This window comes from Alexandromys fortis, unplaced genomic scaffold (genome assembly GCF_014885135.2).
Source record: "Alexandromys fortis isolate MF-2015 unplaced genomic scaffold, M_Fortis_MF-2015_v1.1 scaffold_45, whole genome shotgun sequence".
NCBI lineage: Eukaryota > Metazoa > Chordata > Mammalia > Rodentia > Cricetidae > Alexandromys > Alexandromys fortis.
In genome coordinates, this window is record NW_026067926.1 from 3,359,658 (window position 1) to 3,375,448 (window position 15,791).

A 15,791-nucleotide genomic window follows, 5' to 3' on the forward strand; every position below is an offset into this window, starting at 1 on the left:
CAGAGAAATACTCGGGGATCAGGCACCCTCAAGAAACACAGGCTAAAAAAAAAAATGATGTACATATATTTAATGTATATAAAGCTAAGAAAAGAACAGTCCCAAATTCAATAAAAATATCTATACAATTGATACAGAGGGCTGAGGGCAAGGGAAGAGGTTGTAAACCCATACCCAAACATGTACAAAAATAACTTACACAGCAACCCCTTCAACGGGGGCACTGCTCCCCACCCAGCCCTCAGGGCCAGGGGCACTGAACAGCAGCCCCAGGAGCCTAGCAGTGTAGGCCCAGACAGAACTTGCAGAGTGAAGGGGAACCAGTCCGAGGGACAGAAGCTTATGAGGAAGCCTTGAGGCGGTTGCAGGCAGAGCGTGAGCTCAGCAGCTTGTCTATCATGGTGCGGGCATAGCGCAGCCGGCTAGCCAGCTCCTTGCAGCAGCCATATTCCTCCAGCAGGCTCAGGCGGTATGTACGGAAGTCCCTCTTCTCATCAATGTAGGTCACTGCTGCCATCAGGGGGCACAGGATAAGCTTGGTGTGGTCCTAGGAGGGAAGAAGTGAATGCGTGAAGAGCTCAGCTGGTGCCTGAGGTGGAGGCAAAAGGGGAGGAAGGCACCCCAGCTCCTGAGATGGATAGCTCTTGCACCCCCCATCCAGGCACCCCAGCTACAGGTCCCGGCCCTGCACACCTGGAAGAAATTGATCTGTACGGTGCCGTTGCTGAGGTGCAGGATGATGGCGCTGCGCGTGCGGAACCATGTCCGCAGGTAGGGCAACCGAGCCAGCTCATCTCCCTCCCGGGGTGTGATGTTAGCCCCCGCCTTCAGCAGGTGTTCACTCATGTAATTCCGGAAATATTTGAGGAGAGTGATCTGGTTGGGAAAAGTGGGGTTCAGGATTGCAGAATGAGGGCCTGACCAAAGCAACCCCCGTATCCTGCCACCCCACCCACCCCTCAGCAGCCAGTGCTCACCTTCTTCATCAAGGAGTTAGGATGAGAGCTCACAGTGAGGTAGGACTCCGTGCCGTCGCGTTCTATGTACTGTAGGCTGTCACCGTCATTGTAGAGGATGAGGCGGGTTGAGTCATTGAAGAGCACCCCCACACTGTTGTCACACAGCTGGTACCCTAATGGCAGATGGAGGGCTATCTCAGAAAGGTGGGAGGAGGTGGGCAAAGGCCTGGGCATAACCCAGTAGTAGAGTGCTTGTGTAAAGCCCTAACAATTCTTGGTAACATACAGAGACACACAGAGATATGTATACAATACAGTTATCACTCACTTGTCCACTCAAAAGCTACCATGGCCACACCGTCCCCTGCCCATCCCACGTTCTGGAGACACCTACCAAGTCCATACTTGTCCGAATAGTCTACCCACTTGCTGACCCAGAAGATGGGGATGCACGCAGGATCCTCGGCCTCCTCTGGGAAAGGAACAGAGCACTGGTTAGGCCAGCCAGCCCTCCCCAGGGCTGGAAGGGGACCCCATGAAGCCTGGGGAGGAGCCTGACAGCACAAACCTAGACACCCAAATGGAAAAGTGCAGCCCAGGACGTCAAGTCCCACTTCATTAAGTGGGTCCCGTTACCCTGGCCCAGGAACTGTGGTAGGTGCAGACAGGAAAAGAAAACCCCAGGCTTCTGGAAGGGCCCATGCTCCAACCACAGGGATGAAGAGTGATCAAAGCCTCTGAGCTGCTCTGTCATTAGCATCTGGGCTGATGGAAGCCAATTGCCCCAGATCAAAGTGATGAAGAACTGAGCAGACCCGACAGTTCCTGCAACGCTAGAACCAACTCAGTGCGTACAAGTCTCCACTGCAAAGACACAGGTGTGTTGGGAAGAAATGTTATAGAGAATTAAATCAGGCTGGGAGTGCTGGCAGTGGGTGTCAAGCTGGTGGCGGGCACAAAGCCCCGAGGTTGGAGCTAACTGGAGTCTCTGAGGACCAACGGATTAAATTCCCTGGACAGGAAGGAGACGCAATAGATGCAGCTATGCAGAGGTGACCTACCATCCACCCACAAAATGAGGTGGAGCAGAAACAGGCAGAAGGCACACCAGGGAGGCCCTTGGGTGTCATGCTAATGCATCTGGATTTTGAGCTGTAGGAAATGGGTGCTCTGCTGATCAGGATGCCCAGCCTCCTCCAGATGTGTGGTCCCCTGCGGTACTCACCTTGCCGCACCAGCCCTCGCTCTGAGGGCTTGGAGGCATTGACACTGATCAGCTGCTGCAGCAGGTCACTAAGGTGACACTCGATGGCCTCACTTGCCTCACGAACCACTGGTTCTTCCTTTTCCCGGGAACGGTCAGGCAAGGAGTTCTCTACACCTGAAAAGGTGACATGGTCATTGGCCAGGCACAAAACTGGAGGAGGGAGCACAGAACTCCCTGTCACAGCTTGCACCCATGAATGCACTGCTGTGGGGGACTGAGTCAGTACCAGGTTTGTGGGTCAGGTATGTGGTGCTTACTGAGAGGCCACAAAGCCTCAGGTGCTCAGGTCTCTGCTCCAACAGCCTGGCCTTCCCCGACAGCAGTTGTGGCTGTCACTCAGGGAGGCAGCATGAAGGCACCAATTCAAGCAAAGAATGAGGGGCACCTTGTGCACCCAGAAAGAAGAGATGAAGCAGTGTAACCCTTTTGCTTTGCGTGCTCACAGGTAACTGAGTCTAAGGAAGTAGACACTGAAGCATTAAGTTGGCCTATGGTGGCCGGGGGCATGCTGGTCACTCTTGCCGTCCTATACTTGAACAATTTATTTCCCCAAATCAGCATATGTTGGTTCTTCTGTGAAACAGAATGTTTCTTAAATTTTCAATTAACAACAACAAAAATCCCACCATGCTATATTAAGAATTTAAGTGTGAAATAAAATCATCAAGATCTGATTTTAAAACTAGTCAAAAAGGGGCTGAGAGATGGCTCTGAACTAAGACTCTCGGCTCCCTATAAACCAGGCAGGGTGGGTGGCCCATACCTGTAATCCTAGCACTCAGAGGCAGAAGGAACAGAAGTCCAAGGTCATCCTTGGCTACTGTGAATTCCAAGCAGCCTGGGCCATATGAGACACTGTCTCAAAAATTAAAAAAGAAAAAGAAAAATTACAGTAAGTTGCTATACCAACACCCACGTGTGGATGCTAAAATTGGTGGGCAACAGTTTTTCAAACAATTTCCTGCAAGACACTTATCAATTACTGAAGAAACAGCATCTGCAGCGGAGACAGACTTGTCTCCCTGGCACAGAGAACAGCACATTCCCCATTCAGCATTCTAGCTCAGAAGGCAGCCTCTTCCCTAAATCATGAAGAGGCAACGAATCCAGCAGGAAATACACTCATCAGCACCCTGTAAAAGAGTCAAGGTCACAAGACACAGGAAAAACCCAGAGCCAACACAGGCTGGGAAGAAACTAAGGAGCCAAGGTCACTAAACTGGAGTGCTACTGGCTTGCATCCCTGTACAGAAAAGGTGATGTTAAGGTGGAATCTGATTGATTGACATGAGGGCTAGAGTTTGTTGAAGGATTATCTTGTGGTTTGCATCTTTTTTTTTTTTTTTTTTTGAGACAGGGTTTCTCTGTAGCTTTGGAGTCTGTCCTGGAACTAGCTCTTGTAGACCAGGCTGGTCTCGAACTCACAGAGATCAGCCTGCCTCTGCCTCCCGAGTGCTGGGATTAAAGGCATGCGCCACCACCGCCCGGCTGGATTATTTTGTGGTTAACGTTTTAGTTTTGGTTATCATTCTATGGTGGAGAGATGCTGACTGTGGAAGAAGCTAGGGGAAGGGTACATGGGAATCAGCTCTATTTTGTTCCTAACAGTTTTGTACAGCCCTAAAATTATTCCAAAATAAACCAAGTCATTGAGACAGGGGTTAGGCACATATTTGTAACCCCAGCATTTGAGTGTTCAAGATTAGCCTGAACCAAGTCACCAAAACCAAAACATCACAAGTTATTTGCATAAAAATGTAAATCTAATTGTAACCGATGAACTGAGAATTTTATATTAAGTTGGTGATATATCCACACCAAGAAACAAAGCCCTTCATGCTACTTCTCAAAGACTATAACACTCAATGAAATATATCAAGGATAAATAAAACTGCAAGATAAAAAAGTTAAGCTAAATGCAGCTGCACACTCCTATAAGCCCAGCACTGGGAAGGGGGCAGGTGTGAGGCAGGAGATTTCAAACCTGAGGCCAGTCTTGGCTTCATAGCCCGTCTCAAAATCAAACAAAAAATAACAACAACAAAAAAGGAAGGAAGGAGGAACAGTAAGTACAAAACAAAAGAATGCTACCAGGTGAGGTGGCTCACAACTTTTGATCCTAGCACTTGGGAGGCAGAGCCAGGTGGATCTCTTTGAGTTGGAGACCAGCCTGAGCTACATAGTCAGATCTTGTCTGGGGGGGGGGGGGGGGGAGAAAAAAGAAAAATAGAAAAAGAAATCGTTAAGACAATATGGAATTAGACTAATAGCCAGAGTCCTGAAGGTTATGCTGGTGTCTGTCATGTCTGTTTTCAAGTATATACTGAAGCGCTTACGGTAGAGGAATGCCTGCTCTCAAGCAGTTAAGAGAAACATAGGGCAGTTCCTGGCTCACCAGGCTGGCCTTGAACTCAGAGACCTGCCCGCCTCAGCCTTCTGAATTAAAGGTGTGCACTTTTAAAGGTAAGTTTTCCTGCCAAGGCCAAGTGGCTGAAGAGCCCAGGAACCAGACCCAACTCTGGGGGCAGAGAAAGGCACGTGCACTCTGAAATGTACCCTGGAAATCGGGGCTCTCTGGGGTCTACCCTACTGAGCCCGAGCTTTACCTTTATTGAGGACCGTGAGAGGCTTCCTGCTGCTGGGGTCCAGGCTGCTGGGAGCTATGGAAAACCTTGGTGGGATGGTGAGGCAGGTGATGGGGAGACGGGCGGGGATATAGCCAGAAGTGAAGAACTCGTCATCAAGCAACTCGTGAGGGTGAGCACTGGGGTCTGTCTGAAGCATCTTCTGGATGAGGGCGGTGGCCACAGGATTGATGTGCTGGAGTGGAGAGGCAGAGCCTAAGTGAGATGAGATGGGGACCCCACCTGGCACGTGGCTACTCCTGTCTCAAATATACCATAGCTCAGTGGCCAGGAGTTCCACCAGGTCCTCTGCCCTCAACTTTAGCAAGAACCAACGTCACCCTACTGGTGAGAAGGACCATTTCCTGCCAGTTGGCACTCAGTATTAACTTGCGATCATTTCCCCACCTTGCCTTTGCAAAGGCACCAGAGGGGCACCTGACAGCATAGGCCTCTAGGTTCCCAGACCTGTGATGAAATCCTAGTTCCACCCCCTTGATTTCAGCTATGACAAATAGCCTGGACTTTCTGGGCCTACCAATGCATTGTCTATAGAATGGAAGAGGGGCACCATACCTGGGACACCACCAGGTGGGATACCAGGTTTGTGGGCTAAAGCCTAGCACAGGCCCGTCAGTCAGAGCAGTAACTCTGTGCTTCTTATATACCAGGAATATATTCCTGTGCATTAGTTCATTTGGCCCTCACAAAAACACCTAAGGACTCTCTCTTCCCCCTCCCTCTGTATAATTTGAATTGAGACGGGATGTCACTGTGTAGCCGAGGCTAACCTGGAACTTGTGATCCCTCTGCCTCAGCCTTACAAATAGTAAGACTACTCCACTACTAGGCTTCACCTATAGATGAAGAAACAGGCTCAGAGGACTGAGTGCCCCTGTCTGAGAATACCCACAGCCTAGCTGATAAAGCCAGGACTTAAACCATAGCAGTCCAGCTGGCTCAAGCCAGTCCATGCTGCCTGCAGTGAGCCGACCTTCTGTGGCCTAGCTACTCATATACAAGTCAAGGACACCGACTAGAAAGTGGCCATATGTCCCGTGTGGACCTAGTCCCCAGAAATGGGTTATCCCTTCAAACATATTTATGCCACCAGTTGTGAAAATAGATGTCACTTTGTCATAGGAAGCCCTTGGGGAAACTCCCCCTTTGCAGATAGGAAGCCTGGTTCACAAGAGTCAAGCCATCACCTGCTAAACACAGCTCAGCTGGGCAGAGATGGTCCGTGTCCTATGTTTAAGCTGGTCTGCTCCTACTCCCTCCTTTCCCCCCTGCGTCTTACATCCATTCAGGAAGTTGGGCACTGGACTCAGTTGATAAGAGTGCTTGCCCATAAGCACAAAGCCAAGTTCAGCTCCCATTCTACCATAAAGCCAGCATGGTGGCACATGCCTATAATCTCAACACTTGGGAGGAAGAAGCAGGAGAATCTGACGCTCAAACTCAACATGCAGTGAGAAAGGCCAGCCTTCAGACATATATTCTCCATAGCTATACTAGAGGCAGGGCAGGGCTGACTCATCTCTGCCCCTAGGATATAGGAGGATGGGCTCAGTGAACAGCTTTTGGGTGAAAGATAAAATTAAAACATTATGGTGTCTTCACCTTGGGGATACTGTATTCATTTTTCTTGATCCGGAGGTAGGTCTCTTTTAGGCATGAAGTCTCAAAAGGTGGCTTGCCCACTAGCAAGGTATACCTGGAGGTACAAGGAAGGATTTTGCTTAAACTCCCAGGAAAGTCCAAATGCATCCCCCAATTAGGAATGGATGGGATGATCTCCAAGTCTGGCAGTGCCATAGCAACCAATGGCTAGGACAAGCTCTCAGAAGAATGCAGCTGACAACACTCGGATACTTAGAGGTCAGGGGTCCCCCAGCTCTGGCCTGCACTAACAGAGGACTCCAAGGACTCCAGAGGCCACCATGATGGGACTTCTGCCTACCCAGCAGCCTTTCTGCTGACCTAATTCTCTCATTAGTGCTTCTAAAGCTTTATTGAAAGTCAGCCAGAGATTAAATTAAACCCAGGTTCAGAACTGAGATTCCACATTCCTAATAAGCCCTCAGGTGTTGAAGGTTTGGGTGTATGCATAGAGCTGGAGAAAGAAGTATGGAGACTTTCTTGTCCCTTCCCTGGGGTAAGTCCAAGCTAGAGAAATCCTACAGCCTACACCAGATAAGGAAACAGGGCTTCATGTGGGCAGCCTGCTCTCTGAAACAGCCTTTGTATAAGGAAGAAGGATCCAGGGGGTAAGGTCAACTGGGCAAAATGCCTCAGAAAGCCCCGAGAGACCCAATAGCCCCTGCGTCCATTTCCAACTTACATGATGCACCCAATGGACCACACATCCACCTCAAAACTGTGTCCCTTCTTGCTCAGCACCTCGGGAGCTATGTAGTTGGGAGTGCCGCATAAGGTCTTCTTTCGTTCCCCTTCATATTCCACTTTGGTTGCCAGCCCAAAATCCCCTGGGACAAAGGGAAGAAGAGAGGATGCTCAGCTGCCAAGTCGGGGCCATCTGTGGCTGCAGACTGCTGCTCAGGCCTGACCAGTGAGAACCAGGGCCTGTGGACTCCAGGTCTGCTCCCCAAAACTTCCCCACTGTGCTGGTCCCGGCAGGCCCCCCACTGCCCTGTACACTCTTCTCTAGATAGCAGGGCTAGGGTGGTAAGACAGCTCGGTAGGTAAAGGTGCTCACCACTAAGACTGATGACTTGAGTTGACCCCGCGACCCGCACAGTGAAAGGAGAGAACTGATTCCTGATACTTACCTTCTAGTCCCACCCCCTACGTAAATGAAATTTAAAACGCTTAGGAGAGCAGAACCGGATGCAGTAGGCAATCAAGGAAATACTCTTCCTGACTGCTGATGGTCAAGTTTAAAAAAAGTGACAGGGAGCGGGCGGCAGTGGCGCGCACCTTTAATCCCAGCACTTGGGAGGCAGAGGCAGGAGGATCTCTGAGTTCGAGGCCAGCCTGGTCTACAGGAGCTAGTTCCAGGACAGGAACCAAAAGCTATGGAGAAACCCTGTCTCGGGAAAAAAAGAAAAAAAAAAAGTGACAGGGGTATAGGAACTGAGACAAATCAGTCTCAAGAGGACATGTACTTTTTGGCTCAGTAAGGAGACAGCAGAGGGGATGCTGCCAGTTTTGCTCCACAGCGTAGCTCCAGACCTGCAGTTTAAACAGGAAATTGACTGAGATGGACCAGGCTTAGCACTATGAGATAGGGTAGTGTTTGGGGGAGGCACCCCCAAGTACACTATTATTTTCAAAACTACTGTACTGCGGTACACAAAACAACACCAACAGCAAAAAACAATGCATCTGAAGGCAAGACAACCGGCCTGTGAGCCACTCGCTTTCCATTTCTGAACTAGAGGGCTTTCTGGAGGGCAGCACCTCCATTTCCCACCAGCCTTCCATTTCTCTGGCTCCCATTCTCCCACGGTTCCCCTCCTTGCCGTCACCCGCAGGTCCAGCATCTCACCTATTTTCACCTCCAGATCCTCGTTCAGGAAAAGGTTGCCCAGCTTGAGGTCCCTGTGAATGACCTGATTGCGGTGCAGGTACTGGCAGCCCAGGACTATCTGCCGCAGATAGTAGCGCGCCTCGGGTTCCGTCAGCGCTTTCCTCCTCTTGTGCAGCTCCAGGAGGGACTGAGGAAGAGGGAAGACGTTACTGAGCCCCATGGAAATGGATGGCCAGGTGGATGTGGCCAGGACTAGACCCTCGGGAGTCAAGTGTAGACGGATGTTTTCTGCCCCAACCGCCCGGTCCCAAATATCACTCTAGGCCTGTTACTAGCTAACTCTTCCACTTAAATTAACCCGTATTTCTTGTGTCTTTGCAGGCTCCTGATGGTTCTGCCAATACATTGGTAGCTATCATTCACAGGACCTTCTCCTGTTAACTCTTGCCCTTACCCAGAGTCTTCTCTCGACCCCACTCTCGATTCCCTATCTAGGGGCTTCCTCCCCGGAGGAGACCCTCTCCTTTTCCTGAAAGCCCTTAAGTCTGACTCCAAACAGCCTCTTCTCCCTCCCCCACTCCGGAAGTTCTATATCCGCGGCAGCCGTAGCCTGGGACCCTTGTTAACCACTTTAAACACCCTTTTCCTTTACCTGTTCACAGCCTTGCGTGCAGGAGCCATGATCCCTAATAGCAACAAGTCCCGGGCTCCGCTTGCCCTGAACCCTGGCCTCTGCAGCACGGAGTGCCAAATATCCTCACTAGAAGCCCAAGTACTCCTCTAGCCACTCCCAGGAGTTGGTGCCTCTTTGCCAGCAAGTTCCCGGTGTGGGCGCCCCAGCCCCGCAGCAGAAACACTCACCCTCCTGCGACAGAGCTCCAAAACCACAAACACAAAGTCGCTGTCTTCGAAAAAGCCATGGAATCCTACGACGTGTTGGTGTGCGAGGCTGCGGTGAATTGAAATCTCCATAGACATCTTCTCCTTCTGGTGTGGCTTGAGAAGCAACGACTTAGGCACGATCTTGCCTGCGAACACCTCCTTTGTGTCTGCGTCTGAGATCTCGAAGCATTTGGCAAAACCTCCTTTACCCAGAAAGCGGCCCCGTACATACTGGCGCCGGCTGCGTGGGTCCACTAAGATCTCCGGAATCTCCTTCGATAGCGGGGCGGCCACTGAAGCACCGGGAGCTGCATCCCCCGGGACTCCGGCTTTCCCGAGGTCGGCTGGTGCTCGAGCCAGCTTTCCAGCTTTGGCCGCTGCATTCATGCTCCTAGACTTTCTCCGCGGACCTGGCACGGCCGGTGCAGAGGATCTTGCCCTGCTCCGTTCCTCCCCGAATTCAAACGCAGCGCTGGGAACGTTACAAGGACCTGCGCGTTGCTGATTGGCCGCGGGGATTTAAAATACAAACCCGCCCAGCGCGCGGCACCATGGGAGTGCTCTACGGCGCAGCCGCCTTTAAACCCCACCAACTTGCAACTGAGAAACTTGATGGGCAGGGACTTTAGGATTGAATGCACCTTGGGATAGCCTGGGAAACCAGGAACGAACGGGATACGCGGAAATCCCCAGGTAGACAGGATTCGGTCCTGCTTTCTGCTCCTCGACCGGGTAATGCTCATGTGGTTCATCTGCGCCTCCAGGGGCTTCCTCCACCCCACTTGACTTTCTAGATCTGAAACTCCAAGCCTCTTGACAGTGCACCTTTGCCCTCGACTGCCCTCTCCCCGGCTAGCCTAAATAAACCCAAACCTGAACAAACCCAGCACACCTGGCAAACAGATAGAGCTTCCGAGCGTAGAAGACCGGCCCTCTGTAGCAATCACTGCCCCAGAGCTGAACGGAGCTCAAGCCTTCTCCAGGAAAACCGGGGGGGGGGGGGGGGGGGGGGGGGGGCAGCAGTACCTGCTACACCCGGGAACTCCTTAGGAGGGGCGGGAGTTCAAGATTACAAATTAGCCTTAGGTCAGCCTCAGCTACTTGAGACTTTCCCCTACCACCCACCCACTCCCTCCGCGCGCCCACCAGGAAAGAAACTTCCCAGGCCCGACCGGCAGGTCAAACAAGACTTTCAGGTGATTCCTAGCGCGGTTAAAAATGCAAGCAGCACCAGATATCATGCCCGCAACGCAAAAAGGTTGCCTGGCTTGTCCTGAGTTGGCTCACCCAGAGTCTCAAGTAGAAAACACGTATTTTTTAGTCAGAGGGAGGGATGGCTGGTTGGAAGAGCTCTAGCAAAGCAGCAGGGCCAAATCTGCCCAGCAGGAGAATTCTGTTTGGCCTTCATTAAAAGAAAAAACATTTACAACATGTAAAAAGAATGGCACAGTGCAGGTGTGTGGCTTTCCTAAAAAACAAAACAAAAAACGTCAATTCTGGCCGCTGTTAGCCACATGCCTGTCTGGCTTCTGTGGAAACTTTGAACACACCACGCAGGTACTTGACACCCAGTCAACTGCTTTTGCCACCCCGGACATGGGAATAGCGGCATACAAGATGGACTTTGCACCCAGATAACAGCTGGCTTTGATTCTGCTCAATTTTCTGGTGTGTAGCACTGGGCAAATTTACTCAACTTCTCTGATAACTAGTTTCATCCTTTGTAAAATGGGTTGTGAAAATCCTTACTTTATTGAAAGTTAAAAGGATTAAATGTTTTCTGCTGAGTGCCTGGCATTCCATAGATGCAAAATAAGAATGATTTTTCCAGGCTGGAGAGGAGATGGCTCAGCGTTTAAGAGCACTGACTGCTCTTCCTGAGGTCCTGAGTTCAATTCCCAGCAACCACATCTCGTAATGAGATCTGATGCTCTCTTCTGGTCTGCTAGAGGCAGAATACTGTGTATATAATAAATAAAACTTCTTTTTAAATTATATTCCCCTTCCCGTCTCTTTTTTGTGGTAGTCTGATTATAAAGGTAAAATTTGCTTAATCTCACTATAAACCTAAAATGTGTCAGAAGCTGTGTTTTTAACGACCGGGTTCCTACTCAGGGTCTTGCACTTTTGAAAGACAGTGCTGTTTATGGTGTGTTCACTGAGATCCAGGGCTTTACACGTGTGAAGGAACTGAAGTCCTCAAACTACCCCACCCTTCTTGCTTTACAGATCAAAGATTGGAGGTTCCAAGGGGTCAGATAACAGGGTTAGTATGTGGCAGAGTGGGAGCTGACATTCCCACCTCGGCATCCACACTTCACCACAACTGCCAAAATCAGACCTCTACCGGGGAACTCTAGTTTGTTTCATGGCTTTCTCCCCTGACTAAGCTGTTCGGTCCCTAGGAGCAGGGACTGGCTGCCTGTTACTCTCCAGTGCAGGGCCTGGTTCTCTGGGTGGGCTCAGTAAGTATTTAAATGAGTAGGTGGGTGCCTGGTGCTGTCTTCTGCCACACAGCATGTGGTCAGGGTCCCACCATCCGATGCTAATGGGTGACAAGCACACAAGTTATGAGAACCACAATGCTGTTGCTAGGTTTCTGTGCTTCAGTGAGCATGGACTTATGACAGCTTGTCAAGGTGACAGGGCATTTTGCTGGGACCAGTTACCAACTGCCCCGGCACTGCCAGTGCTATCTTAACAGCCTTACAGCTACCAGCTCATCTACAGAAGCCAGTTTGTCCTGGCTGGCGGCTGGTGCCAGCACGGACATGGCTGGAAAACACCCTCTGGGCTCTTAGAGGCCATGGTGGTAGGCCAAGAAAGACATTTCTAATTGCCAAGACATTTTCATTACGGCTAATATTCTAAGGATGTGCTAAGTAGGACAAATAGTTGTCTGATTAATTTCAAACCTACCATAGCCTAGATATGTCACCTTCCGATGCTATAGCCCTGGGTTCTAAGAGAACTGACTGAGGTATAAGTGATTCATTCAGAAGCCACTACCCAGCCCCAACCAACCACAAAGGCTCTGGATAACCATTTAAAACAGAATGGGTCAATAGAACCTTACAGGTCAGTTATTCTACCTTGTTCCCAATCCCTTGGAACCCTGCAATATGAAACTTATCTGGGCAGGAGTAGGGATGGGAAGAGTATGGCTCATATTCAGGTAAGCATCTACTATATAAGTACTGGGTAACCCAGGAGCTTGCTCCTAGTTCTTTAAGAAATGGAGGTACAGAACTAGACTTCTACCTAGATGACTGGCTGGGGACAGAAGAAAGCAGTTCCGCAGTTCCTAACAGAAAAAGCATCTTTGGAATGGCTCTTTGTTGACCACACCTACTCGAGCTAAACGTATTTCCCTTTGCCCCTAGTCTGGGCCCAGATCCCCCTTCAGGGCCCTTATAAACTGGTCTGGGCGGTGGTGGCACACACCTTTAATCCCAGCACTCGGGGAGGCAGAGGCAGAGGCAGGTGGATCTCTAAATTTGAGGCCAGCCTGGTCTACAGAGTGAGTTCCAGGACAGGCTCCAAAGCTATACACAGGGAAACCCTGCCTCGAAAAACAAAACAAAATGTCCTTTGGGACCAGAGTAATGAGGGAGTGGGTTAAGTGTGGATGGGGACTAGTCAGGGGAAGGTGAAGACATCTGGGGAAAGGAAGAGGCCTGCACCAGACGCCTGATCATTTTCCCTGCCCAGACATAGTTATTCCCTCTGTGGTAGTTAGAATCATTGGAATTAGAATTCCGTGTGTCAGCTTCTGAGCTACAATGATGACTTGAGTCTGGACATCTCTCTGATCTGGACCAATGAGAATCAAACCCAGGGGGTTTTTAGCAAAGAGGAGCTCTTTCTACCAATACCAAAAGCTGTGTGTGCCGGGCGGTGGTGGTGCATGCCTTTAATCCCAGCACTCGGGAGGCACAGTGAGTCCAGGACTGGTGCCAAAGCTACAGAAAAACTGTCTCAACCCCCACCCCCACAAAAAAAAGCTATGTGTGTGGGGGGGGTCATACTATGGTATCTGAAAATAAGGCATGGTGGCACACACCTTTAATCCCAGGACTCAGGAGGCAGAGGCAGTATTCTGGGAGTTGAAGCCAACCTGGTCTATCTTGGACCATAGTGAGTTCCATGACAGCCAGGGTTACATAGAGAGACTGTGTCTCAAGACAGACAGACAGACAGACAGACAGACAGACAGACAGACAAAAGAACCATCTCAAAGGAAAACAGGCAGGAGCCAGGCAAGTCCTGTGACATTTTGGTCTTGGACTCTAGCCTGAAGTTCAACTGAGGCCTGGCTTTCTCAGAAACAGAAACCCAAGTCCTTTCTCTTCCTCTCTGCAGCTGGAAAGGTCTTTGCCGTCTATCTTCTCTTCTGATATTCCACCAACAAAGAGTTTTTCTTCTCTGGAATTATAATTGCCTAGTGGCAAGCTGTCCCTGGTGTGAGAGCCACCATGGAGACAGAGTCCAGCTGGCCTTTCCTAGGATACATACTCATGACCGTTAAGCATACTCTCAAATATTATCAGCGCACAATTACGAAGTTGCTACTATTTATAGTGGGGACTGTTTTTGTCTTCTTGGCACATTGATTTGGCAACAGGCTCCATTCCTCAAACTAGGGTGAGGGAGGAAAGGTGATGACCCTGACTGGGTCAATCACAGAGCCAGACACCACTGACCAGTCACTGATTCAAAGGGCACAGATCTCACATATATAAAGCATTAAGCATTCTCTTTGGGATTTGTCAGGCTAAAACTGGAGTGTCTCTGGGACACAATGGTAGTAGTCTAGAGCTGTAACTTGTCATATCCCAAATGTACAGAGAAATCTCACTTGCGGTAAAAGAAAAACAAAGCAAACACAGAGGTTTGCTCAAGTCTGCTTACTGTCTACTTTAATATCAGAAAGTCCTTTTTAGCCTAGGTCACTGTAAGGCCAAAGAAATCCACCCGGTTTCTGAAACCAGAGCCAGTGGGGGAAACACACACACACACACACACACACACACACACACACACACACACACACACACACCCCTGGCTCTGAAACCAGAGCCAGTGAAAGAAAAACACCCTGGCTCTGAGACCAGAGCCAGTATAAGAAATACTTTAGCCCTGAACCCAGAACCAAAGAAACACACCCTGACCCTGAGGCCAGTGCCAAAGCAAAACAAAACCACACCAAAAACCAAACAAATAAACAGAAACCCACTTTGGCCACAGAATCAGAGTTCGTTAAAGAAATATGCCCTGGCCCTGAAATTAGAGCCAAAAGGTTAAAAAGGGCTAGTGAAAGAAACACACTTTGGCCCTGAAACCAGAGCCAAATCTGCCCCTGATCACCTGAGCAGAAATCCAGCCAATCTGACCAATTGCCACCCTGAAAATCTTCTCCCAGGAAAAAGTCCACCCCTAAGAAGCCCTATATAAACCCTATGCCTGCTCAGTTTGTGGCTGCCCTTTTTCCACTCTGGTAGTGGCTGTCTCTCTCCTGGAATCTTCCCTCCCAATAAACCTCTTGAATGATGTTTGGGTAAAGACCTTCTTTACCCACTTAGATAGAGTGCCTGGGGCAGGACTGTAACACTTTCACTGGAGAAGCCTTCCCCTAGCAGCAAACCTAGCAGCACCAAATTGTTACAACTTCACTAGGGAAGCCAGAGGCAAGCAGAGCAGGGGTGTAACACAAACCTCCCCCTAGCAGAGTGGACCTGTTACACCTCGGAGCACTAGCCCAGGGCACCAGAGCCGAAGCCCTCTCCTGCCTGCTGGAGCAGAGCTGTTACCATGGGGAAACCCTTCCCTAGAGCAGGGCTGTAAGCTGCCACCCTTACTGTGATGCTATTCCCTGGCTCTAGACCGGCTCAATACTCTTGAACCGGAGCTGTAACACTCAGTATTCCTTGTCTCCCGACTGCCAGGATCCCTTTCCATGCGAGCTGCAATGCTTACAGTGAGATTCATGACACAAACTGTCACCTCAAGTTTGACCACCCAAATGGAGATTAAGTTTACAGGCTCCCTTATGGCTAAATGTTGAAAGGTGACAAGCAGGATACCTGATGACATCAGGTAGCCCAGCCACTTACTTGTGTATCTCTGCACTGTTAGGGGAATGTGATGGCTACTCTTGGTTGTCAACTTTATTACATCTAGAATTAACTAAAACCCAAATGGCTAGGTACATCTGTGAAGGATTTTTTTTTCTTAATTAAACCATTTGAAGACCCACTTCTAATCCCTCTTTGAGGTAGGAAGATCCACCTTTTAATCTGGGCTATACCTTCAGCTAGCAATCTCTATAAAGGGCATGGAATAAGCAAGCATTCTATCTTTGCTTGCTTGCTCTCACTCCCAGTGGCAAGTCCATTCCTTCACTGGAATTAAAGCTGACTTCTTCAGGATTCCAGCGTATACTGAAAACCAACTGAGAAAACCAGCCTAACAGACCGAGCAACTTCTGGATTCTTGGACCTTCCATTGGTAGATATCCACTGTTTGGACTAGTTGGATTACAGTTATTCCTATACTAAATCCCCTCT

General features: G+C 49.7%; 1 protein-coding gene across 1 annotated transcript; it reads right to left on the reverse strand.

The window, feature by feature from the left end:
• Window positions 1-55: 55 nt before the first annotated feature.
• Plk1 (polo like kinase 1) lies at window positions 56-15,766 on the reverse strand. Its single transcript, XM_050143279.1, has 10 exons — window positions 9,205-15,766; window positions 8,362-8,530; window positions 7,195-7,339; window positions 6,474-6,567; window positions 4,833-5,046; window positions 2,185-2,340; window positions 1,354-1,431; window positions 978-1,132; window positions 694-876; window positions 56-547 (listed from the first exon to the last, which is right to left on the reverse strand). The coding sequence occupies exons 1-10, from the start codon at window positions 9,610-9,612 to the stop codon at window positions 341-343; spliced, it is 1,809 nt and encodes a 602-aa protein (XP_049999236.1). The 5' UTR covers window positions 9,613-15,766; the 3' UTR covers window positions 56-340.
• Window positions 15,767-15,791: the final 25 nt, after the last annotated feature.